Genomic DNA, 25,715 nt, shown 5'->3' with positions numbered 1-25,715 from the left:
GACCAGTTTTGAGAAGTATTTTGTTGTTATTAGAATTTTTTCTTGGAGCTATGTGTGCTCATGTAATGATTGACTCAACAATTGTCTACAAAAAAATCAAGTGGGATTACTCCCAGCGACTTACCGCTCTTAACTTCAGCCAACTTTGCATATACCGCTGCGAACACCAAACTGATAAACCATCAAAACACGGAGGTGTTCTTCTGGAGTTGACAAAAAATACCTCACTCGATTGATACAACAAAAATGAGTGACGATTTCCCTTGTACGTTGATTAATAGTAGATGGTCTGATTTATCTTATTGTTAGCTTTTATAATCCAACTACAACCATTGCATATCGATGGTTGTCATCTGTTCTTAAGGGTATGGCTGCTCCGAGTTGTTGTGCTTTGCTAATTAGAAATGCGACAGAACAAATTGGTCATCTTTGTATTCAACTGGTGACTATGAGTCTACACTTCTTGACAGGTTTGATAAGCTCAATATCGAACATTTTGTTGGTTTCCTGATGATCTGCTCATCTATTTTTTATATTGTTTTTACATCCCAGTCAGAAGCAATCGTATCTCTAGACTTAGAATTTTTTTGGCAATTTTCTCCTCACCTTACTATGATGATCAAGTCGCAAAAAAAACTGCTTAGATGGTTCGACGAAAACTGTAAAAAATTATTCGAGAAAAAAAATTAGCTATGCAATTGCTGATTGTGAAAAATTCTCTTCAAACCTCGAGGAATGATAAATCTGGTTAATTTTCCACTTGAAATAGTGTGTTACCCTTAAAACAGTACATCGATTCAGTGTACCTCCATCAATCTCCAGAGAAAAATCTTACCTAATCAAAAATGTCAGTATAATCAAATAAAAGGAGCACTGGCGTCCAAAATTGAACCTGACATTAAAAAACCACATTTAGAAAAACTGATTAAATTGATTGAAATTGATCAAAAATTAACGAAGCTGATTTAGCACATAACTGAAGCACAAAGCCGCTTTTCAAATGTTTTATATCCCTTAGATCAAGGTGAAAAATTTGACCAATTGTGCGATGGAGTAAAACCATTGCCGATGAACTAACTCTTGTTTTATTTAGAAGCAGCACAAAAGTTTATCTTTCTCCCGAATAATTCTTCTACAAAAAAAATCAAAACTGGTGTAGTTCTAGAAAAACGGAAATTTGATCGGGTGTCACCGCTCCTAAGGAAGGGCTCGTAAAGCGAAACTATGATTATCGGACAATTATTAGCCTGGATTTTGTATCCACGATTTTGAAAATGCTTGTTTGATACGCTTTAATGTCACAAAATAATTTTATCCCTTTTTGTCTGAACGGTTTCCAGAAAGAAGGTTCTACTGTTCTTCAACTTCTCTGTTTCATAGACGAGAGTTATAAGGCAATTCATTTTTCCGATCATCTTATTGAAGATTTTAATTGAACTTCGCGAAAGCGCTTGATAATTTTAATCATTGTTCAATTCATCAATTAATTAGGACAAATTGGCAAGAAAGAAATTTGTATCAAATTTTTTGAACTTTGACCATCAGTTGAAACCAAAGCCTTTTATGTTTGCTGACGATGCTAAATTTTTATATTTACGCTCAAAAAATGACGCGTCGGTTTTTCAGAATGATCTCCAAATCTTGGAGAAATGGTGCTGCAAAAACCAAATGGGTTTCAACCCCAATAAAGAAAACTCACTGAAAACAAAACAACTTCACTCGGACGAATTATCTGAAACGAAATACCATTTATTACAAAATTAGAAGATCGAAAAAAAAATTATTTGAGCTGCCGGCCTTCAAACTACAACAAATTGGTTCTTCAGGCAAAAGGACCTAAACAAAGACTTCTTTTTATTGGACCAGTTTTTTGTTTTGAAAAACATTTCGTTGTTAATAGACTTTGTACCTGGAGCTATGTGTGCTTGTGTAAGGATTGACTCAAAAATTGTCTCTAAAAAAATTAAGTGGCATCACTCCCAATGACTTGCCGCTAATATGTAATCATAATATTTATATGAACTAGTACTAAAGTATGTGGATCCCAAATGCTTCGAGGTCAGATTCAATCGGACTCGGGCATAAATGAAAGATTTTAAACTGTTTTTTCGCTTTTTCTTTAAATCTAAACCTAATCGAACCGCTTCCGTTTCAACCATTACCGTTTATCGACACTGTATATCCGAGAGTATCACAATCTTCTTGTAATTTCAAGCATGGAAATACAACACGACGCAAGGTTTTCAAAAAATGGTCAAACGTTGAAAATTACGGCACTAAAACATGAACATCAAAAACTCCGTTCAATTAGATATACCCGCACTCAGTAAAAAGAGAAAAATATCGAATATATTATAATTATAATCGTACTTTTAGCAAAATTATAATTAATTATAAGCGGCAATTTTAGATGTTTAAACAATTTATGAACATAATGATAATATTTTTGGTGAAAATTTGATAAATTATAATCAATTAAAAGAGATATGAGATTTTCTCGAAGGGTGGAGGCGGATTTCCGAAATGGGTATCTCAAAACAGTACAAAGGGGGAACGCTTTGGGTAGGCAGGGGGTCGAATACCTGAAAAAAGGCATCAGCCCCCCCTTAATCCGTCCTTGCAGTAAACAGTAAGAAATTTAACAGTAAACATTAGGAAAAGAAACCAACTGTAAAGCACACAAAACAAAACAAAATTAAAACAAAATGAAGCGATGGCGTTTTTCGAATAAAAATGGATTATAATCGATTGAATGGATTATAATTCAAAAAAATTCAGAAATAATTTTTTCAAAAATTAATCGATTATAATTGATTATAATCAATTATATTGGGTTTTTGTGTTTCGAAAATTAGTAAAATTACAATCCACTTTTAATCAATAATAATATATTTTTTTGAAACTTATGGAGACTGGCAATAAAAATCCATTATAATCTATTATTTTCTCTTTTTACTGAGTGCGGGTGGGTAGCTGTAAAACCGACGCATAGACTACTTTCCCAAACAATTAAAAATTATATCTAATTTTTGTAGTTCTGGATGTTGTCGTTTTTAATATGCTGTATATATGTATGTTTTGCAACATTGCAAAAAAAACGACTTTTAGTACAAACAGCTTAGCTTGTCTTTGATGTTTCTCATGAAGATGGGTCAAGTCGTCACTAATTTTTACCAGATATGATTTTAATATTGAGTTGCACTTTATAATGCTGAGTTAGAATCCAATGACTGATGATAAGATTATACAAAATGCTGACAAAGAATGTTTTAAGGTTTGAATTTGAAGAGATTGAAAAGTTAAATAGAAGTGAATCTCAAATTAGGGTGTGTTTTGAATTTCACAAAGCTTGACCGGTGAAAACGATGTTTTAGCAAGTACGCGTTTTCCTGTAGGCTTGCCAATGCTAATCTTCTTCGTTTTCCGTACTTTTGACCGTGCTTGATTGGTCCAAGAGTAAGCAGAAAATTGTTTAGTACTAGTCCTTGTGATAATCAAAACATTCATTGTTTTCACGTCGTATCGGACAGCAATAAACATTGTGATTGTCAATTTCACGCTCCCAAGGGCGGCAAGAAGATCATCAAGTTCGGATCGTTTTAAATTATATAATGAACGAACGAGCGTTAACTTTCCCAAATTATACTGCTTCCTGTTAAGAAGCTATTTATTTGGTCTATGAAATAGTATGAAATAGTATGAAACAGTTTGATAAGCATTTTTTTCATACTATGAAGAAGGTATGATAAGCATTTTTTTCATACTATGAAATAGTATGATAAGCTATTTTTTCATAATATGAAATAGTATGATAAGCATTTTTTTCATACTATGAAATAGTATGATAAGCATTTTTTTCATACTATGAAATAGTATGATAAGCATTTTTTTCATACTATGAAATAGTATGATAAGCATTTTTTTTCATAATATGTAATAGTATGATATGCTATTTTTTCATACTATGAAATAGTATGATAAGCTATTTTTTCATGATATGAAATAGTATGATAAGCATTTTTTTCATACTATGAAATAGTATGATAAGCATTTTTTTTCATACTATGAAATAGTATGATAAGCTATTTTTTCATAATATGTAATAGTATGATATGCTATTTTTTCATACTATGAAATAGTATGATAAGCTATTTTTTCATGATATGAAATAGTATGATAAGCATTTTTTTCATACTATGAAATAGTATGATAAGCATTTTTTCATACTATGAAATAGTATGATAAGCTATTTTTTCATACTATGAAATAGTATGATAAGCATTTTTTCCATACTATGAAATAGTATGATAAGCTATTTTTTCATACTATGAAATAGTATAATAAGCATTTTTTTCATACTATGAAATAGTATGATAAGCATTTTTTTTCATAATATGTAATAGTATGATATGCTATTTTTTCATACTATGAAATAGTATGATAAGCTATTTTTTCATGATATGAAATAGTATGATAAGCATTTTTTTCATACTATGAAATAGTATGATAAGCATTTTTTCATACTATGAAATAGTATGATAAGCTATTTTTTCATACTATGAAATAGTATGATAAGCATTTTTTCCATACTATGAAATAGTATGATAAGCATTTTTTCCATACTATGAAATAGTATGATAAGCATTTTTTCATACTATGAAATAGTATGATAAGCTATTTTTTCATACTATGAAATAGTATGATAAGCATTTTTTCCATACTATGAAATAGTATGATAAGCATTTTTTTCATAATATGAAATAGTATGATTAGCTATTTTTTCATAATATGAAATAGTATGATAAGCTATTTTTTCATAATAAGAAATAGTATGATAAGTATTTTTTGTCAACCCGGGTAACCAGCTAAATTACATGGGTCTTATAAATAATGATCAGATGATCAAATTTATCAATTTGACTTATCGGTTGAATAGTTAGTTAGTTTGGCTTAAAAGTCATTATATCAAAAGTATTTTTGACCATAAAACTGTACCATTTGATTATCTTTAAGAAAACACTTTTTCATCATGTTTAATCTATAATAAAGTAGTTCAATCAAGTTACGGGTATTCCACGATGTGCTTTATATACAGTTTATTTGCCCAGAATCTAGAAATTTATAGAATTTTTTTCACTATTTGAGACAATTAACTAAGAAAAAGGTCTTAGACTACTTAAATGCGTCTATTTGTAAGACGGCTGGTGATAAGATTAAATTTCTTCTTGTTTACCACGATCAGCTATACGTTTTTGACATGAAAAGTTTCGTTCAAAGTTTTTGGCTGCCACATCCATAAGCAATTAGTCCATAGGGGAAGTTTAGTACAACGTACGCAGTTTAATATTAGCTGGTTTTCGGGAACAAAGCTAGTTTTTGGGAAATGGTATCACATGCTTTTGAAAAAAATTGGGCCGATAAAATTTCTGGATACTAGTAACAATCACAGGGCATAATCTTTGATGCACCTAAAAACTAAATCACCATACACCATGTTTGCCGAAGCGCAAAATTTTACAATCAGTTGAATTGATTGATAGTTCGTTTTTGTATCACCAGATCGAGCATCAGCTGAAAAATTTCTGTTTTTTTTTGTGTGCCGCCACTAATGCTGTATCGGAATCGAAAAAGTTATTTTTTTTGTAACGCACTCGTGTTAGTGTCCTTAATGTCAAGGAAAAAAATTAAAGGTTCCAGTTCATTTTGCGGATAAGTGACTTGCATTGTTTTCTCTACAGCATTTGTTTTCTCCTTGTTTTCTTTTCAAAAGAAGTTTTTTTCCCCTAAATTCATAAACTTTTTTTTCAGCTTAATGTCATGATGGAAAGTCTCAAATGCTTTTTGCAAAACTGAAAAAAGAAAAAGAGCAATCACAGAAAGGGAGGAAAAATCATATTAATGGCATCATTTTACAAGGAAATTGAACAAACCTTTTTTTCTGTACCCGAATTAACATCCTCCGATTGGCTCCGAGAGCTTTTGTGACGTGTCGCAAATACTCCCAATGACGTAATGCCCGAGCTCTTTTTTCGTCCAATAAGAAATGCTCATCTGTTTCGTTCGGCAGACGACCTCGTTCTTTCTCATTGTGAACTAACAGCTCAATTTCACGTTCGTCGGCTATTAAAGTCGGGTCGAATTTTTGAAAAGGTGTTCGTTTTTTCAAGATTTCCGAAACCAAAGTAGGTGGGCGAGTCGTCTCGGTTTTGGTTCGATGTCTTCTCCGTCTTCCCGCTCGTGAGTGGACACTTCGGGCGCTTCGGCCACTACGAATGCTGACGGCATCCTCGGCCTTTATTGGTGTTTTCCGGTCGGACACGAAAGAATGGCTGAGGTTCGGGTCGTGCTTCTCGGAAGCTGTTTTCGTGTTAACCGAAAGCTTCGAGCGGAGCGAGTTGCGATCTTTCGACGAGCCCATTTTCATTGACTACATATTTGAAAATTTGGATAGTAATTTTGAACTCGAATGAAATTTTAATGCTATTTGGACAGAACAAAAATAACTTATATTTGTAAACTGTGCTCTGCGTATAAACATGTACTGCACGTTTTTTCGTTTATTCTACGTTTTATGCGTTTTTTTGGTAGAAACTAAAGCATGTACTTCAAAGTTAAGATACGCGTTCAGCAATGTTTGTTGTGAGCATATTCACTTTCTCGCCAGTCTTTTAATGTCTTTTCTGAAAAGCTCAAATTTTACTGCTAATGCTGTCGATTAATTTATTCAGGGAGATCAATGTGGTCAATAGCCAGTTCGGCATACAAGTTTAAACTTTTGGGAACTATAGCTAAAACTCTGAAGATTTGTTTGATACAAGAATGGAAAACAAGCTTCAAAATATGGTTCATAAGTTTACAGCTCTCCCTTTGCACTACTTTGAGATATCCATTTTTGATGAAGGACTAAAATTTTTCTACTAAAGGCGCCATGGTATGCTAAATTTGGAGAAGCGCGCGCCGAAAAAACGCTTTTTCAAAACTTTGCCTCCTGCGGCGCAGAAAGTTTAGCCAAAACAGGGTCTTCTTAGTGCATCGAGAGAGCTCGGAAATTGAAAATGGCCGACCTAAAAAAAAGCGACAAAAATTTTGACTTGTTTTTAAAATTCCGCCCCAAATCAATTTAGAAAATCAACTTAGATAACTTAAAAAAAGGTCAACAAAATTTTTTGATAAAAATTTTGGAAAATCCGCCCCCTCAAGAAAATTCTACACCCCTGGTTTAGTCTTTATTGAATAAAAATATACCAAAAAATATCAACGACCTATTTAAGAGACTTCACTACTTTCATCAATTCTTCAACATCAGCAACAACAATAGAAAAGCATAATTCGATTATTGCTCAATTTCTTACTTCAGCAAAACAATTTTGTTCTCATAAAACGAGAATTAACATCAAACATCAGTGTATGGTCTTGAAGTGAATTGAAATAAAATTTCTTAGAATTAAAAAAAAAGTTAAGTTTTATGAAAGTAGTTTTCAATTTTTATTAAATTAGTACTTCAGATTTTGGTTCTAACGTTGTTATTGGTGCTTTTATTAAGCCGAATAAAGTGTATATCTGCATATTGCAACATTTTGAAAATAAAAATTGTGATAATTTCTTAATCATCTTTTAAAATTTTGAAGAGCCTTGAAGAGTGCTTCAAAGTTTAAAGAAAGTTTCAAAATTGCTTTGTCAGCAAAAGAGCCATAATACAGCTTTAGTAAGATGTAACCAGGTTTTTGGATTGTTTATTGCCCTATATTTTCAAAATATTTTTTGCTCTCTCTGGATAATCCTTACAGATGACTGGACATGCTTTTGTTTCCAGTTCCAAGCAACTCTTGTTATTTTATACGCATAGGTAAAACAGCATTTAAAACCTCGCGGAATTACAAGATTATGAAGTTATGTCAATGAATAATTTTTTTGAAAAATTTATATGACAAAACTTATTAAAATCAGGTGTAAAGGATTTCAGCTTGTTGTTCCGACCTTTGGAAATGGGAAGGAACTTTGTATTTAGGTGGGTTTTAGTTTTTTTTGTTTTTGTTTCTACACAAAATCATGTACCACAAATAACCATCGGACTGGGTTGTGTGATATATCAGATAAAAACCTTTTCAGTCGTGAGATTTTTGATTTGTGGTCTTTGATTTTTGATTTGTGGTCTTATTTCGAGCTATTAGGGTGACCGTGTAGGCTTACAAAAGCTTATTCAAAAATTTGAAATTTTAGAAAATTTCCGCAAAAAAAATTGAAAAAAATTTAAAATTTTTCAAAATTTTGTTCAAACTTTTTTTTGTTTTTCTAGTAATTTTTCTTCAAAAATTGTTTTCAATTGAATTATTCTTTTATGACTCTCAAGTATTTTTAATTTTTATTTTTTTTGTTCAGATCTTTTTTATCACGACACCAATTTGGAAAACAAGTTTCGTTTTTTCAAGCCTGTGGCCGGAACATTCTGTGCTACTTGCACAGTAACCGGCTATCCTTGTTTTTTTTTGCCGTTATATACTTTGTGTAATTCTTAATTAGCCAAATTGTTTAGTGCCGATTAAATTTAAAAACTAGATCTCCGCTTGTTACATAAAACAAAAGCTGACAAATAAGTTAGTTTTCTTAGATTTGATCAACAAGCCTAAATTCTGGACAAAAACTTATATTTTGCATGATAATTTTGTACAGAACTGATTTTGAGACCAAAATGTGTAATATATTTTGAAGTATTTTAACTCTCTAATTTTTTAGCATTCTCATTGATATGGTGATCAACCACCATGATGTACATATTGACATTATGTACAAGTTAGCCACGGTATATTTGAAGGAGGCATTGCGAAGGAACAATGTAGTCGCCATTGTAGAAAACATTTAATTTCTTGGGCCATGTGTTTTTCAAGGTCAGAATTGGTTGACTGCATCTCTGTCTTCAGACAGATGATGAGAAATTTGAAAAGTTCTGTGATCTTTACCAACCAGACCAAAAGGACCTGACTTTTTAGCAAATCACCGAAGCGAGGACTATAATTGAGCGTCTACAATGGACCTCTACTCTCTCTCGAACTGGTTAAGCAAAGTTATCATGCACTATCCATTACTAAAACCACAACCCACATTGGGGGTTTAAGGAAGAAAGATTTGGGCATCAAAAGTTACAAGAAAATTAAGAAACATTAAGACTGCTGATTAGAGATTTTAGGGATGATTTGGTGCCTTGGCTACTTGCAAACCTAATTTTATTGTATATTTTTGGACCCAAAATCTTGTTTATAATGATGATCTGCATGATTTGTGTTGTTAGTTTGAATTCAACTTTTGTTTTGAGTGTTCAAATAGCATTGTAAGACAAAAAAATCATTTTTTTTAGCAAAACAATCTATTTTTTTTTGCTCCTTAGAAAATGCATTACAACTATTATAATTTTGACTGCAGTAGTGGTACAACGTGAAAGTTCTAGAAAAAACGGCCTTGAGTCGGAAAAAAATGATATAAACAAAATAACACTGTCTGGAATGTGGGGAGATAATACAAATGGACTATCCTCGACAGGACTGTTCAGGCCTACTCATAGCTCCTCTGCGATTCGCAGGAACCACATTATTATACAGATTCTATAATATTTTATTCCTAGGACGTAACTTGGCAGCAGAACTTGGGAGTGGTTGCTGTATTTCATTGGGTGACCCAAGTGATTGCCAAATGTCACAACAGCTCTCTTGAAACAGACGTCTTTGCCACTAGATGTGCTGCAGAAAAAGAAGACTTTTTGGGAACTTATAGAGTTGGATATAGGGGGTCGATTAAGAATTGAACAGACATTGACAGTGGCGTGCGCAGAAATTTTTCTAAGGGGGGGGGGCTGTTTTTCAGAAAACTTTGAAAGGGCCCTTTTTTGCCAACGTTTTCTGCTCCTCAGGTATCTTTAAAAAAAACAGGTAAAAAAGGCGTTTTGGAAAGTTTTAACAAAAAAGTTTTAACTGCGCCCATCCCCCCAGTTTTAACAAAAAAGTTTTAACTGCGCCCATCCCCCCAGTTTTAACAAAAAAAGTTTTAAATGCGCCCATCCCCCTCAAAATTAGTTATAGTGGCGCCCAAAAATTTTGAGGTTGGCCAGTTAAAAATAGATAGCGTAAAGTTATACCAAAAGGGGGACCCTTTGGAAAGTTTGGTCGCCTCCCCATTGGCACGGTACTGGATATTGAGTGTTGACAGATGTTCTCATGTTCTTAACGTAAAAATGCGTGTGTATAGGTCGAAAATCAAATCCTTAAAAGTTGAGAATATTTTTATTGTTATAATATGAAGGCTTCTTCATTTTGCATTTCCAGTCCGACCAGATGTCAGCCGATTGCCTAACTAAAGTTTGAGAAGAGAGAAATTGTAATATGCAGTTGGAATGTTTGGTAAAGTCGTCAAACATGAACAGATATTCAAAGTGAGAATAAAGCAATCGTAAGAGCCTACACAAGTAAAGAAGAGGATTCAGACTCTGGGTATCAATGACCTTCAGATGAGAAAACAGCATGAGCCCCGCGGGGTAGAACAGTGAACAAGAGGTGGGGGAGGGGGGTATTCTAAAGTTACACTACTATTACATAAAGCTCAACAGCATCAAGGGTCCAAAGTCAAGCTTTATCGTGCAGCGGCGAGTTGGGGGAATATAATGGGAGGGGCAGCCAAGCAAAGGAACAAGAAAAGCAAGACAACCGGACACGATACGCGAGTCTAGACAGAATTGAGCTTGAAATGGTCGAGAAAAGGGAACGAGAAAAAAAAGTGAAGATTAAAAGACAGAAGAAATATAAGGGGGGCTTCGTACAGTTTAGTTGATCTGTCGGATTTATTTTCGCTTTTGCAATGAAATAACGAAATACATTGCGTTGGTTATCTCAAATGATCAAATTGACAATTTCAACCCCATAAAAGTTTTACAGAAAGTCACCATCTGTAAATTATTGTGTGATTGTAAATTTGAAAGATATTATTATTTGATACCTTTATTTGAAAGATATTGTTACTTTGACCTCCAAGCAAAAAGATTTTATGACAGCGGTTGTCGTAAGATTTTTTGTTTGAAGCTCAAAATAGCAATATCTTTCAAAGACCTCACAGAACGCCGCCAAAACTTGTTAGTTGAATAGTAAAAAACTTTTCGGTAGAAAAAACCCACTCCATATGTTTCGTCGCCTGTTTCGGAAGTGTTTTATCATTGCCATTGTTTAAATGGAATTCGAATAAATCTGGAGTTGGTTATATTTTTACTAAAAGTGTATCCATAATAGTCTGGCAAATAAACTGCTTGTTTCTCTTTTCCAAGAAGAGCCCCTGATTCTCCATATGTTCCCACAGTCATGATCAGTACATCGGCCATAGATAGAAGCACCATGTCAATCGCTAAATCACATAATCTATTGATGAGTTAATATATATTTTTTGAAGATCCGACCCTTCATAAAAAAAACGCACATAATAAACCCTGCATGCACATAAAAAAACGAAATTAAAGCGATAGCAGAGGTGCGCCGCGGAAAGGAAAAAATTACTACTAATTTCTGATGGCCAATTTTCCCAAGATAAAAGCATTTGGGTTAACTAAATATGCTGCCGAAATATAAACATTTACATCTCAAATATTGAGTCAAACCTCTCACCCATGAATTATATTTTCGGCGGATTCAATCACGGATGTATTCTCATGACAGAAGGATCGAATGATCGCAAACTACAAAATGCTTAATTCAAGCAAACACATGGTCAGTATTAATGTCAATGGCTTGTATTTATTCGCTTTTTTCCAAACTATTGCAATTTCTCTGAGATTGTTGAATTCTCAAGTTTGATTGGCTGAAAATATGTGAAAATTTGGCCCCATTTGGCCCCATTGAGTTCAGGTCCCGGGTGGCCTTCTCAAATAGTAACTTTGGATAGGATATACCGTCTTTCGTCACGCTATCTACTTGCGACCGGATAAGTTCGTGCAACTCCTTAGTCTAATACCAATCCTAGTCTTACTCTTATATCTCGTATTTCCTAGTCTCAATAGATCTAGAGATATACTCGTTTGTTGCGAAGTTAGAGGAGAGAAGAAAGCAACTGATTTCTATCTTTAATTCTATTTTCTTTGAATTACCAGGGTTTCAGGCTTACAATTAAGAGTAAGATTTAGTTATGTTTTATGAATGGTTAGTTATTAATTTTTAAGAGTGAAAGAAAATATTATTTAAATAACTAGTTTCAAACTGGTTTTATAATTCATGGGCGACTGGTTTGGTTCAATGCTTGAGTTGTAAAGTTATATTTCGGCTGCATAAATCGTCAGCAGAAACACTGAGAATGAACATCAGATTTGAGTTATATGTTGGCATCAATTTATTGGTCAAGTTTAGGCAATAGGAGAACACTATTTTATCAAATTTTGCTAAAAATTATATTTTGACCAACAATTTTTTTGTTGATTAATTTTCTTCATAATATAACAAAAAATACGATTATATTCCACTAAAACAATTAGTTAGAGGACAACAAGCCTAGCGGACTTGAAACCGAATCCAACTCAGGCCGAAATTTAAAAAATTAAATTGCTGAAAATATATTTTTAACATGTTGATACATGTAAAAGGAATCAGATTGGAACATGTATGGAGCATTTAGTTTTCAACATGCAGTTTGAAAAGAATGCTGGCTTTTAGAAATTATTTGTCAAAAAAACATTTGATATAGATAAGCTTGGAAAAAGTTTAAAACTCCAACATACATTTATACGTTTTTTTAACTGCTTATATTGCTACAACTGCTTAACTTAGGCGATACTGTACGAGCAAATTGCAATAAATTTGTTTATAAACTGAAAACATCGCCAACAGAAAAATGGAAAAAAAATAATGAACGCAGTCGTAAAGTCATGAAGCAGTCCAAATTGAATTTCGAGAACATTTATGATTGACACTTTTTTTCGAAACTAGAAATTGATCACTTTTTTCGTGACCTTACACATTTGCTGTTCAATAGTGAAGTTTACTTTCCTTTTAATAAAAGAAATGAACTGAATTTTAGAAGAAAAAAAAATTGCTCGTATCAGGGCGTAGCCCCTAATGTCTGACTGCCTTAATGTCTGATAAAGGTCAATGGAGCAGTAACAACATTTAAAAAATTATATGTAGTAAAATAAAATTAAAATTAATTTTTTTTTAATTTGAGAATTTTTGTCAAAAATCATCACACCACACGCCATATCAAGTACAAAAAGATAAATTTTGCTCATTGTAACAAATTATTAAGGGCAAATAAGCTTCTTTCAACCAATTTGGAAGAATTCTAAGACGGATTAAATCTCCGCATACATGTTATTAGTTTAAAATATATCGCGCGTTAAATGTCCCATATTGGCCTAAATGGCAATATTCAAACCCCCATAACTTGAAGATATCAAACAAAATGATCACAGGTAAAATATTTTTTCAAATTTAAGTTTAGGACAACAATACCTTTTGAATGATATAAAAAAATCCGTCAAAATTTCTAGTTAATAAGTCGAAAATCGTCTGAAGAAAAAACCACCCCGAGCACAATTATTCCATTACTTTCGTTTTTACTTTATTACTAAGCGTCAAGCGGCAAAAACTCTATCTGAAGCGTGAAAAAATCTGAAAAAAATTTCCTAAAAAAATAAAATCTTAAAGAGTGTTCCCCAATAAGAGTGTTCACAATGTTTATGACTCTTCAATAAATTGTGATTGAATACTCATTGTGGACAACCGCAAATCAGGTTCTTAAATGCCTTAGCTGTTTAATTTAGGACTTTTAAATATGTACTACACAATTTCGATGAAGTATTTTAAGTGTGTAAGTATTATATTTATATTTTTATATTTAAAATTATAATTTTAATTGGTTCTATGATAATATACTCTTTTTGTTTTCGTGTAATATTTTTCTATGCAAGAAATTTTGTTGGCCATGTTCTTGTCATCCAAAATGTCAATTTTTTAATAATTTTTTTCCTAAACTCAATTGTTTTAGGATCATCGTCTCATTTGCTTGGTGTCTAATTTATTAGACCGCAATTGAAACTCAATATAATTCAACAGGCGTAACAGTCTTTTAGATCTATAAGCACTTATGAAAAATGATTCTTCAGAGTTTGCTTTTCTATAACTACTTTGGTCAACTAAAACTGCCACTGTTTAGTGGACATATCTGGCAAAACACATTCCCAGTACCTTTTGATACCAAATGTAGGAGCCAATGAGGAAGTCCCGGCAACTGGAAAAGAATTTCATAATTTAATACACATGGCCGCTATGTGGACTGGCGGATAAAATTAATATCCTCCCCCTAACCAGACCAGGTTAAGATCTTCCTCCCCAATCTTTAATTTGGAATAAAATGGCTCAGCGCTTCGTTTACAATACTCGATTGTGACTGTCTGAAAAATGCAGTTTTGAACCAAGTTAACATCCTCCCCCCTACGTCGGGGGATATAAACTTGGTCCAGACTGGTCCCTGATTGGCCCCCACATATACTACTTTCAATTTGGCTGACCTGCGTATTTATGGGGGTCCTTGATAAGATTGCTCCTTTCATGAGAGACAAAAATAATGTCGAGCCCGTCAAATTCTCTGGAGTGCATCTCGAAAAAATTGAACACATCTTTGTCCGTATAGCCCAAGACAAATATAGTTGAAGTCTGAAAGAAAAACAAGGATTATTCTCTTTAGTCATTGCAGGGCCATTACAATTTTTATTTCGAGCGAAAAAAAAAATGAAATTTCAGACCACATTAAATAAAAACGAAACTTGTAAAAATTGCATTTAATTTAAATCAAAAGTAAAGCCATGTCCTTTCTGAACTCAAAACTAAGACCAGCCCTACCCCTATCAGTAACCGCTGGGACCGCGAGCTGGCCGTCCAATTTTTTTTATTGTTTCGACCATTGAAAATTGAAAGAAACTTTGTATTCAGGTGTGTTTTAATTTTTTTTTGTTTTCCACGCAAAATCAGGTACCAAAATAATCATCGGATTGGGTTGAGTGATATAACATAAAAAATCCCTTATAGTCGTGATTCAAACCACCTTGAAAATTTGAATTTTTTGATTTTTTGTCTTATGTCGAGCGAATATAATGAGTGAGCAGGCTTACAACAGCTTAATTGTACCTAAATTAACGCCTAAAAACTTAGATACTTAGATTTCAGCAAGTCAAATTAATCTTTGATTCCATTTTGAGTTTTTAACTCCATTTTGAGAATCCAAAGTTGCAGATAACTCCAAAAATTTTTAGCAAAATAAATTTAAATTTTTCTTTTTCAATTTTTTAATTTTTTTTATTTTTTTTGTTTTTAGTCAATTTCCTGTCAATTTTTCCAATTGGCCTGTATTACTCTGACTGTATAAGAAGCCTAAATTATAGTATTACATCAGATCCTTTTATCACACCTCGCAGAAAAAACTACACTAATTTGAAGAAAAAAAAATTTTTTGTAGTTTTTAAAGACTGGTCGGAACGCTCTGTGCTACTTGCACAGTAACCGGCTATCCTTGTTTTTCATAAAGTTTTTATTTCTAGCAGCATCCCGTTAGTTGCACCTCCTTTTCACATTTGTTTCCTTTTTTCTCGTCTCATGTTCCCAATTTTGTTTATAATAATTTTTCTAAAAGTTTTAGGGGGTGATGTGACGGATCGGTGTCGATGGTGCCTAGCAACCATATGATCGCGGGTTCAAATTGCACAAGATCTGCAATTTAGAAGGTGAGTTCTTCTAGGATAGCCATAGCTTAGTTAATATTAAATAATTAATCTAACGATTAGGCCTCTGGCTGATAAAACAATTTTTATAGTCTGACTTTCCCGTATAATGATTTTACTATTGAATAAAAGCACAGAAAACTATTAATGTTCATAAAGTGGCAATCAAACAAAAGCATAACTTAAAGTCTGGTTTTACCTGGTAAGTGATGGATGCGTTTCTGAAGGCTACTTGTACGTAGTCCGTCTTATCGTAAATATTGAAGTCATTTCGTGCTCGCATTTTTTTGTGATAATAGTTGGCCATTCTCATGTGCACAAACACCATCGGACATTCAGTGTTCTGCTTAAAATTATCACAAATTATGATCCTATATTTAGTTTAAAATCTGTTAATTTGAACGCCCGTATCTGAATTCGATCCCCGCCCACCCAAAATATCCCTGTTTTGCGACATTCACTTTTTCCTGACGATTTTGTTCTGACTAAAGATCTCTTAGCGCCTATGTTACCTCATTTTGCTGGGGAGCGCACACCAAAGCAATCAACTTTTTGTACGAAATATTTCCAGATTTGGCTCTAATTAGACTTTTGGCGCAGAAATTTCAATAAAAATGGGTATAATTTGTTTTTTCAGGCGTTTTCAAATAAAACTTGATTGAGCAAAACAAAGTCAACGAAATGTTTCATAATTTGTTCATCATCTTCACCCCCAGTTGGAAAAAAACCCTTGATCCCTTGGCATGAAACACCGCAACTGACTCGGGTAGCGTGCAGAGTATGAATCTCCCCAAACTTCGAACGACACTTTCAAAATTCGCCATAGTGTATTTGATGAAGAAAAGAGAACTCAATATTCAGTTGTAGCAAGTCGGACCGACCAATCTAAAGGCCTCAATTCTGGGGTCGGGAGGTTGATTGCGGATTTTTTCCGAAGGGTTATTGCCGAAACTTTTCTGAAAGGTATTATTGCCGAAATGGTTCCAAAGGGTATTATTGCCGAAATGTTTTTAAGGGTATTATTGCCGAAATGTTTTCAAAGGATATTATTGCCGAAATGTTTTCAAAGGATATTATTGCCGAAATGGTTCCAAAAGGTATTAATTTGGTATTACACTTTACTGTATGACTTCCATGTTTGTTCGACCAACCCTGAAGATTTTTAAATGTCCCTTCGGTTAAAAGGCGGAGTGCAAGCAAAAAAACAGCAGAAAAAATATGCTACAATTTTTCGCTAAATATGGTTTTTTGAGAGAATTTTTGCTAAATATGGCCATTTCCAATTTTTTTTGCTAAATATGCTCATTCGCAGAAAAATTTTGTAAAATGCTGTCATCCGTGGAAAGTTTCGGCTAAATATGTTCAATGGAAGAAATTTTCGCTAAAAATGGTCAATCGCAGAAAATTGTTGCTAAATATTGTCATTCGAAAATCAAAGTGGTGGTTTATAAAATTGTGAAATACTCGAAACTAACAAAAAATTTTCTCAAAATAATTCCTGTGTTTACCACTGTATACCACTGATAAACGTTTTCTTGATATCTTTATTAGTGTTTGTGTGGCCTTAAATTCATGGGTGAGAGAAGTTTAAAATTAACCCTTTTATACCTTATCTTTTGCAGTGCAGACGGCTCTCTTTTTTAGACTGTCGTAAACCAGTTTAGCTTCTGACCAGACTGAGTCCCTAAATTGCACCTGCTGCTTGAACACGTTGTGGTAGTCTGAAATAGTCCCAAACTAACTGCTGCACAGAATTTATGTTATTTTTTTTGTACTGCCATGGAGGATCTGAGTTTGATTTTGCCCACAACCACCAGCAGATTTAGGGGGGGGGGGGGGTTGTTGGACGCCTCTTTCTCAGAGATTCGACACCCTTACGACCCAAAAGGTCCTCCTTTGTACTATTCTGAAACATCCAATTTTGGCTGACTGACCCTAAAAATTATCCAAAGACGCCTTTGGCGCCAAAATATACTAATTTTGAGGCGAAAGCGCACGCAGAAAAAAAAACGCGATTCTTTGATCAAAATTTTCCAAAAGTTGTCTAAAAGCGCCTTTTTTGGCCGGTTTTTTCAAAACTTTGCCTGTGGCGAAGAAAAATTAATCGAAGAAAAGGCCTCTTTACAGTGATTTGGGAGCGCTCAACAAACCGGTTTGAACGACCGGTTGACAGAGTTGACACAATTTTCGATTTTTTTTTAATCCGCCCGCCCCCCGCTCGAGATATATGGATCAAGGTAACATCGCCTCCCCCAAATAGACCAAGTTAATATCCTCTACCTGAGCATTCAATTTAAAATAAACTTGCTAAGCGCTGCTTATAAAATGCTCTATTCTGATTGGCTAAACATTCGAAATCAGGACCAAATTAACATCCTCCCCCCTAAACGGCTTTGGATGGGGGAGGGGAGGGGTTTTAACTTGGTCCCGATATTCAAATATCAGTTTGTTATCCTGATTCCAGGATTCTGCTCACTGCGTTATGTGAGTGCTAGCATACTAATTTAACTGCTAACCTGTAAAAAAGAGTATTGATCAATAAAAGAATTCAAACTGATATTTGTTTTATTGTAGTGTGGTCTAAGTAAAACTCTTCATAATCTCGCAAACGCAGGCACAGACGGTCCATGATCTCATGAGATAACTTAGCATGAGATATATGGCCTTAAACTATTACATATTAACCATAAGCTTTTTTAGAACCAATACAAAAACATATCAAGGTTACTGCATGCGCAGTTCCACACTAAGTTCCAACTATGTTCGACCTATGTTTTGATTGTACTCGATCTATGTTTCGACTTTTTTAGCTAGTTCCTATCGTTTGTATGTCAAAATTGGCATTATGGGTGCTATGGTAGAGTACATTGTTCACAATTTTTAGGCATTTTTGATGTTTATTTAGCGAGGTGGCACTACCACGTCACATCAGAAAAACTTCTGTCAAAAATTGTATTTTTGTATGCAGATTTTTTCTGACAACAGCCATGGTCCTTAAAGCAAAATTCGTTGCAAGGAAATACCCGGGATAAAATAAAGAGTGCGACGCGCAGACGGCGCAAAGAAAAAGAAATATATAATTAGAAAAGACCCACATGGATCAGGAGCATTTGTAAAAGTAGTCAAAAATCAACATTTAGGTGCGAAAAAGCTAGGGTGCATTGTAATGTTTGTTAAAACTTGTTTTTTTTTCTTTATTTTTTCTTCAGGATGTTTTTTTAAATTTAAAATAATTACACGATCAGTTTATTTATTTACCATCTGCCAATTTGTCGAGTGGACAAGGACACGTGAACATGTTGATGGCTTTTCCCACAAAGTCAAGTTTGGAAGTCAGCGTTTCTCGAAACGTTTTTCGATCATCATAGTATTTCATGCTCTCTGTATCCATTTTGCAATCTAAAATTGAAAATTAAGCCTTTTTGTAATCAGACCATATTTCCAGTGACGGAACAACAAAATACAGGGTGTCCCAAAAAAATCCAAACTAAAATTTCGCTTTCTTGAATATTTGAACAAATATTTAGCAACTCAAGGTCCAAATGTTCTTGCTCTTTTCCGGGGGTGGATTTAGGGAGGGGAGCGGACGCCCCTCTTCCCCCAGGATTTCGACCCCCGCCAACCCAAAGGGTCCCCATTTGTACTATTTTGAGATACCAATTTTTTTGGACCCTAAAGCGGCGTCAGTAGTATTGTATCGTGTCCCGGATCCTAAGGGGGGGGGGTCCTTCCTAAGGGGGGTCCTCACGTAAAGCAAAATTCTAGGAAAGTGGTCCTTAATTTTTTGGAGGACCCCTATCCTAGGATTTTGTAAATGATCGCAAGTTCCCACCCCTAAAGTAAAAGACCCCCTCCTTAGGATCTTGTTAAGCTGAGCTCAACAACCGGGACGAGATACAATAATTCCTTCTAATTCCTTTGAAAGCGGTCCTTTTTCCCGCGATAATTAAAATTAATCGTCCTAATTCCTGAACTTTTCTTTTTTCGTCCTAGTTTCATGTGGATATCATTTCCTGGCTTTCTTTTTGTCAAAGATTTGTCATGCTATTAAAGTTTGTTATTGAAAACAAGCCTAAGGATTTCACACATTTGTTTGAATTAACACTTGGTTTGCGTCTACTAGTTTATTTGCCTGAAGCTATTTATGTTAAAACAGTGATTGAGCTCAATACGAGTATTTTATTAGTTGTAAATTGGTAAAAACCTAAACATATACAAGTCGAAGTATAAAAAGGACGAACAGTAAAAATCATCTGAAAATATATGTTTCAGACTTTAATGTTTATTGTTTTGGTTTTCTTTGCGCTGTTTTTTAGATGGTCGTTCTTCTGAAGCTTCAGATAAAATAAATGGGTTTTTTTATAGGGGGACGTTCACGGAATCGGCTACTAGAAGCTTCTTCTTCTTCTTGCAGCTCTGCTTCTGAGTAGGGCCGCTGTAAAAATCCCCAATCTGGAAGTGTAAAATCGGGAGAACTGTTATCAGTTTCATTGTATGAGTTGGCCCACTCGGTGTCCATGTAAATGTCTTCTAGAAAAGCATTTTCTTCAGCGGTTTTATGGCCAAAGGGCACTGTCGAAATTCCGTCGAAAAGTAGAAAACGTTTTGAGTCGAATGGTGATAATGCAAGTTTGTTTTGTTTCACTGTCATATTGGTGTGACCTTTCGAAACTATATTATAGTTGTACACTCTCATTGTTTTTCCAGTAAATAATGTGTCCCTGAAGGTTTGGTGGACCAGTTCTCTCTGTGCACTCCGTTTAATTCCTTTGGCACTCAATTTTTGAGAGCCTTCTAAACAGAAGCAAAACTATTATTCTTTTCTACAACGTAGGGGATAGCTTCATTTCACTTCAGCAACTCAATTTATACCGAACAAAATTTGATTCATTTTACCAAAAAAGAGCAGAAGACTCTAAATTATGATTAAAAAAGAGGAAAAAAGAGGGAATATGTTGTCAGATAAGTCAACGTTTAGGCAATTGGTAAAAAAGTTTAATGCAACAAATTAAGGGATGTAGGTAGGTTGGTGGTGGTAATTTTGTTCTGTAAAAGGTAGGAATGGGGGGTGGAAGGGTGGCTTAAATTTTATTTACCATTAAGGACGACCGAATATAGTTTCGGTTTTAGGGCGATGAATTCTCTGATCGGCTTCCCACCAGTCTCGTCTTTGAACTTCAGCACAACTTTCTTGTTGGTATCCTCGAACAAGAAATGGTCCTTATCGTAATTTGAAAAGTCGAAATCAGCTTTTATTTTCTCCAAGTCTCGGTAAACGTCATCAGTTTTTATAGCGTACATAAAACTATCCGTGTCGGAGTAAAAGAGTTCCAAGTTTGGATTTGGTTTCATTTTTTGATAATGAAACTGAAACATGAAACGCTTGGCGAGGTCTAGGATGATCGCACAAACTATCATAGGTTTATCCCACAATATTTTCGTTACTGAAAAGCTAATTGTGGCTAATTGATCGTCAATGATTTGAAAGCTTTTCATTGTGCTCAGAGCTGTTTTTTTGTAAAAGTTCTCTCTCATTCCTTACAATCTCCAGCTTCTTTCTTCCTAACTTAGACTCCATTGTCTTACCGAAAGCTGAATTAACAATTAGCTTGTAGAAGTTCTCCTGGAATTTATTTACCGCGGCTTTTCGTAGGCGGGTGTTGAGGTCGACAAAGGGTGCCATCCAGTGACTTTGGCGGAACTGAAGAACTTTTCCGAGCTGAGTTATTTTCATTCCCAGCTCATGGTACAATTTTAGGGTAAGGTAGTGCAAAACATAACCTTCTTTAGGATGCAAGGTCTGTAGAAGCTTTGGCAATTTTGGCAGTGTGGTGATTCCCAATTTCCCCAACATGTCGACTTGCTCGTTGCTCATTGCACCGATGTCCACTACTTCACGAGAGGGGGCAAGGGGGTAATCAGCAAAGAAGTCGTGAAGCTCTTCGGGTATGGTTAAATTGACTTCAACTATATAACCCCACTCTGAGGTTTCGCTGGTGAGCAGTATGTCTGCCAGACTTTTTTCAACTATTGAAAAATCGTTTAATGGCAAAGGGCAGTGTTTCATTATCCCCCCGTACAAATTGTTTGCATCAATATTGAGGATGTAGCTTGATGGTTCTGAGGGCAAAAAATTGTCGAGGTATTTATTGTTTGCTTTGTAAAATCGGCGCGCATAGACCGACGACATGCCTCCTCGTATCATTCGCAGCACAAGGTCCAGATGTTCACGGTCCGTCAAGAGTTTCAGTTGGGGCTTACAAACTTTTAAAAAGGCGTCCCCGGAAAGGTTACTTGCCGTGAAGTAACAGGCACAATCCAGCCCGTATGTTTGATAGCAAACTTCCCGAAAAGCTTCGAAAACGGAAGCAAGCAATAGCACATCTGTAGTCAAGTACAAGTCGTGGTAATCACCAAGTGAGCGACACTTCAGTTCGGTGAAAACTTTAAGGGCCTGATTGTACTCGCTTCTTGAAACACTCACATCCCCTCCTGTTAGACTATTTTTCCACATTGCTCGTGGGGGAAGGTGAGTTTCTCGGAATTTTTCGAATGAGTTGAAGTATGAGTAGGGGTAATGCCCTTTCTGTTTCAACAGACTGACTTTTTCAGCTGAGTGGCCGAGTTTTTCAAAATAGTTCTCCAGCAGAAAAAACTTTTCGTTGGGCAAATTATCGACAAGTTTTGCCAACGATGCTAGCATGAACCTATACGAATCGATGAACCTCAGATTTTTGTAGAGTCTTTTGATTTTGCCGTTTTTGTCCGTGTACGTTTTTATATATACTGAGATTGTCAAGGATATATATTTTTCTTCAGATGCGGGTATTACGGAAAAAGTGTTTTCCGAATCGCTTTTTGCCAGCGCTTTGATTATAAAGTGTAAATCATAATTTGACAAATTATGAGCTACCACTGGAATGTAATTTGTTGTTTCTCTATTAACGTTACACTCATTTTGTCCCCAACCCAGGAACTTGTTGGTGTAATGGCAATGATCAAGTACCACTTGATCATTGTCGGAAAATCATTCTCGCATATCCAACAAAATGTAGCATCTTCCCGTTCCTGGTCTGTTATACCAGTGAAAGTGTAATATTACCTTTTTTCTACGTAAATTTGTCTCGCTAACGATTCAAGGGAGCTAATTAGCTCTTCCATCACATTCGGTCCTCTTTTAAGCTTAAACTTTAACAGGTCTTTTTTCCCAAATTCGATTATTGCTAACGCGTAGCCGCACGGTTGATGGATTTCAATTGTTTGCGTGCTAGATTTTCGCGGATCAGGTTGCGGTCTGTATACTGGTAAGAGCAGTGACTCCAAATCAAAGTAGATTACTCTGGGTACGTACCAACGAGCTGTTAAGTTTTTGAACTTGTGGTCATCTTTTCCCGGCTTGGGCATTGTTATGACGACATCTTCGTCTTTGTAGCACAGTTCTTGATGTCTTCTCAGAGTTTCGAATGAAGCGCATGTGTGGAAACATTTGCGACAAATCTCAGATTGAAATCGGTGCACTTTGTGCCGCACGTACTCGACCAGTTTTTGGAGATCACTTATCAACACATAGTGATATTTTGATCCATCTGTCAGCAGCAACAATTCCACAATCAGGCTAGTAGTGAATCTGCTCGATACTCTTATGGGCAAAAATTCGCCATCGTTGTACCTGAACAGAAAAATAACCTAGGTTTGGAATGAAATAAAAAGGGTGTTTGAATAGGTGAAGAAAATTATTGAAGGAATTTTAAAATTTTTAGAAGGCAATTAGAATTTGCTTACCGGAAGACGTTGATTTGACAATTGTTCAACTTTTCAAATCTGTCCATATCCATCAGACCCATTGGCATTTCGTATTCCCCATTGATTTTCACAATTCCTTCTTTGTCGAGATTGTAGGTTGAGACTTTGTTTTTCTCCAGCCACCGTCTAGATGTGGGTTAGAGGGCCGGCTCATTCACATTGTGATATGCGGCAACAAAGCAGTAGAGAAAGCAACGGTCATCATCTTTAGTGTTGATATTTGTGAGCAGAGTAGATGCTGCGCTGAGTGCATCAGGTAGCTCGAGGTAGGATCCTGCTCTTATTGGTGAGAAGGCCGCGAAACTGATTTGCAATTTTTCAATTCTGTCAATAATCCATCCGCTACCATGAGAAGAGAACGAATTGACTTGGTTGACCATATGTTCAATCAGTTCCAAGAATTGAACCCCAGCTATTCCCTCGAAGTACACTGTCAATGTCTTAGTGTTCAGAAACAGCATGGTCCTTTCGAAGTTTCCACTGTCCCCGTCTTGCACAGTGGGAATTTTGATCATTCCCACTTCCACGTAAAATTGCACCTTGTTCGGACCCTCTTTGACCCTTTCCAGTATAAGAGCATCTATTTCCTCCTGGTTTTGCATCATGACTTGAAGCAAATCTATTTCTTTTTCACCAACTTTGAGATCGTATCGACGCAATTTGCCTCTGAACGCGCTTTCCGTTGGGGCAGCGGAAGACGTCGTCTCAATGCCGTCCCAAACTGGCAATGCGTGCTTCTTCAGCAAGTGTTGTCTATAGCTTTCCGCGGCGAGAAATATTGTATGGCAATAGATACAATGACTATTCGAAGTCATGTCATGTACCAGCTCGACGTGCTCTCGGGCTTCCGACAAACTCTCGAATGACTCGAGACACTCATCGCAAACAGTTTGAGGAGGAGGGGGAGGAAGGATCTTGTGAAATTTTTGCTCATGTCTTCTCAAGTTCCTTTTAGAGCTCAGTATTTTTCCGCACTGCTGGCAAGGAACAGGTGTCGCGATAGAAGTAGAGTTCGGCATTGTTTGTTGAAGTTACTGAAGTAATTCAGGAAAATTTCAAGAAGTAGAACTGGTTATGAAAAAGCAAAAGCGAGAAGTGACTAGCACCAAAAAACTTTGCGGGTAAGGGCAAGTAGAAGCCACTAACGAGAGTTATACTTCGCCGTCTTGACAATAAGTACTTTCCTTTCCAAAAACAGGGTTTATTGTAGCTTTAAGCTCTAAATGTCTCATCACTCTGCTCAAGTGCAGGGGTTTTGTATACTAAAAACTGATTCATTTACAGCCTCAAACTTTTGCTGTTAATTTTAAGGGTTAGCGATAAAGTTTTGGCATTTTTTAGGGGACTGGCTTAGACTTTCAATTAACATTTCAGCACTAAGTTACAAAACTTAAAGCTTAGAATGATTCAGATAGAGCCTAAAACTTTTTCTGACTAATTTTAACCGTGAAACAGTAATTTCCTAATGATTTCAAGCCCACTTCTTGGTTTGCGTAAATAGGTATAATAAAAAGTAGAAACATGAGATAAAAGTATTCAGAAAGTAAAGCCCTCAACTAACTAATTAAGTTGAAATAAAATAGTTAACTTAAAAAACGAAAATTTTGCAAATTTGATACCTTGATAGTTACCGATGCATGATAAGCATAGATTGTCATTTGAATGTGTAAAAGATATCGGAATCAAAGTTTCGTTCATGTCATTCAGTGTCCCGTGAAACATTTCATATCATGTCCTTCGAATTATTAAGGCATGGCCGTTTGGTTAAAGGGGCAATAGCTAAACCGGCGTTGCTCGTCGCTACGCTCCTCGGGAACGCCTCCCGTTCTGTAGTTTCAAGTGAATTTTTTTTTTCAAAATAAAGGAAAATCTCAAACTTTTTATGTTGTGAAAAAAGGAAAAGTAAAGTTTAAAAAGTGTCTTTTAAATCTATCAACAAAAAAAACCAGTTAGTTTTGTGGGACCTCGAGCACAGTTCTACTGGTCGTGTTCGAAATTTAAAAAACATAATTTTTTAACTTCTTTTTTCCTTCATTTTTAGCTTGAAGTATTCGTTCACGTTTTAAATTCAAGTGAATGTGGTTTGAAATTTTTAGGCGCTATCTGATACGTAATTAGGACAAGCGTAGAAATTAAAAAAAAAACAATTATAGCCCAATCAATGAGAGTAGACGCTTAA

The 25,715-nt window shown here is 35.1% G+C and overlaps 2 protein-coding genes across 4 annotated transcripts in view; both read right to left on the bottom strand.

Moving 5' to 3' along the window:
- The window catches only part of LOC134847939 (uncharacterized), a 38,389-nt gene extending 31,766 nt beyond the window's left edge, over positions 1–6,623 (bottom strand). For both annotated transcript variants that reach the window (XM_063865237.1, XM_063865238.1), the window contains exon 1: positions 5,931–6,623. In XM_063865237.1, the coding sequence (XP_063721307.1) occupies positions 5,931–6,424 (494 nt within the window). In that variant the 5' untranslated portion in view covers positions 6,425–6,623. The remainder of the gene's footprint in view (positions 1–5,930) is intronic.
- Positions 6,624–11,164: 4,541 nt separating this feature from the next.
- LOC134847689 (uncharacterized) overlaps positions 11,165–25,715 on the bottom strand; it is a 35,016-nt gene continuing 20,465 nt past the window's right edge. The window contains exons 3-7 of one of the 2 annotated variants that reach the window (XM_063864861.1): positions 18,992–19,132; positions 17,342–17,454; positions 15,933–16,079; positions 14,528–14,672; positions 11,165–11,379 (exon numbers count right to left, since the gene is read on the bottom strand). In XM_063864861.1, the coding sequence (XP_063720931.1) occupies positions 11,192–11,379; positions 14,528–14,672; positions 15,933–16,079; positions 17,342–17,454; positions 18,992–19,132 (734 nt within the window). In that variant the 3' untranslated portion in view covers positions 11,165–11,191. The remainder of the gene's footprint in view (positions 11,380–14,527; positions 14,673–15,932; positions 16,080–17,341; positions 17,455–18,991; positions 19,133–25,715) is intronic. The other variant, XM_063864862.1, reaches the window with a different exon arrangement.

This window comes from Symsagittifera roscoffensis, chromosome 6 (assembly GCF_963678635.1).
Source record: "Symsagittifera roscoffensis chromosome 6, txSymRosc1.1, whole genome shotgun sequence".
In the NCBI taxonomy this organism is placed as follows: Eukaryota; Metazoa; Xenacoelomorpha; order Acoela; family Convolutidae; genus Symsagittifera; species Symsagittifera roscoffensis.
This window is presented reverse-complemented; position numbering and strand designations above follow the sequence as displayed.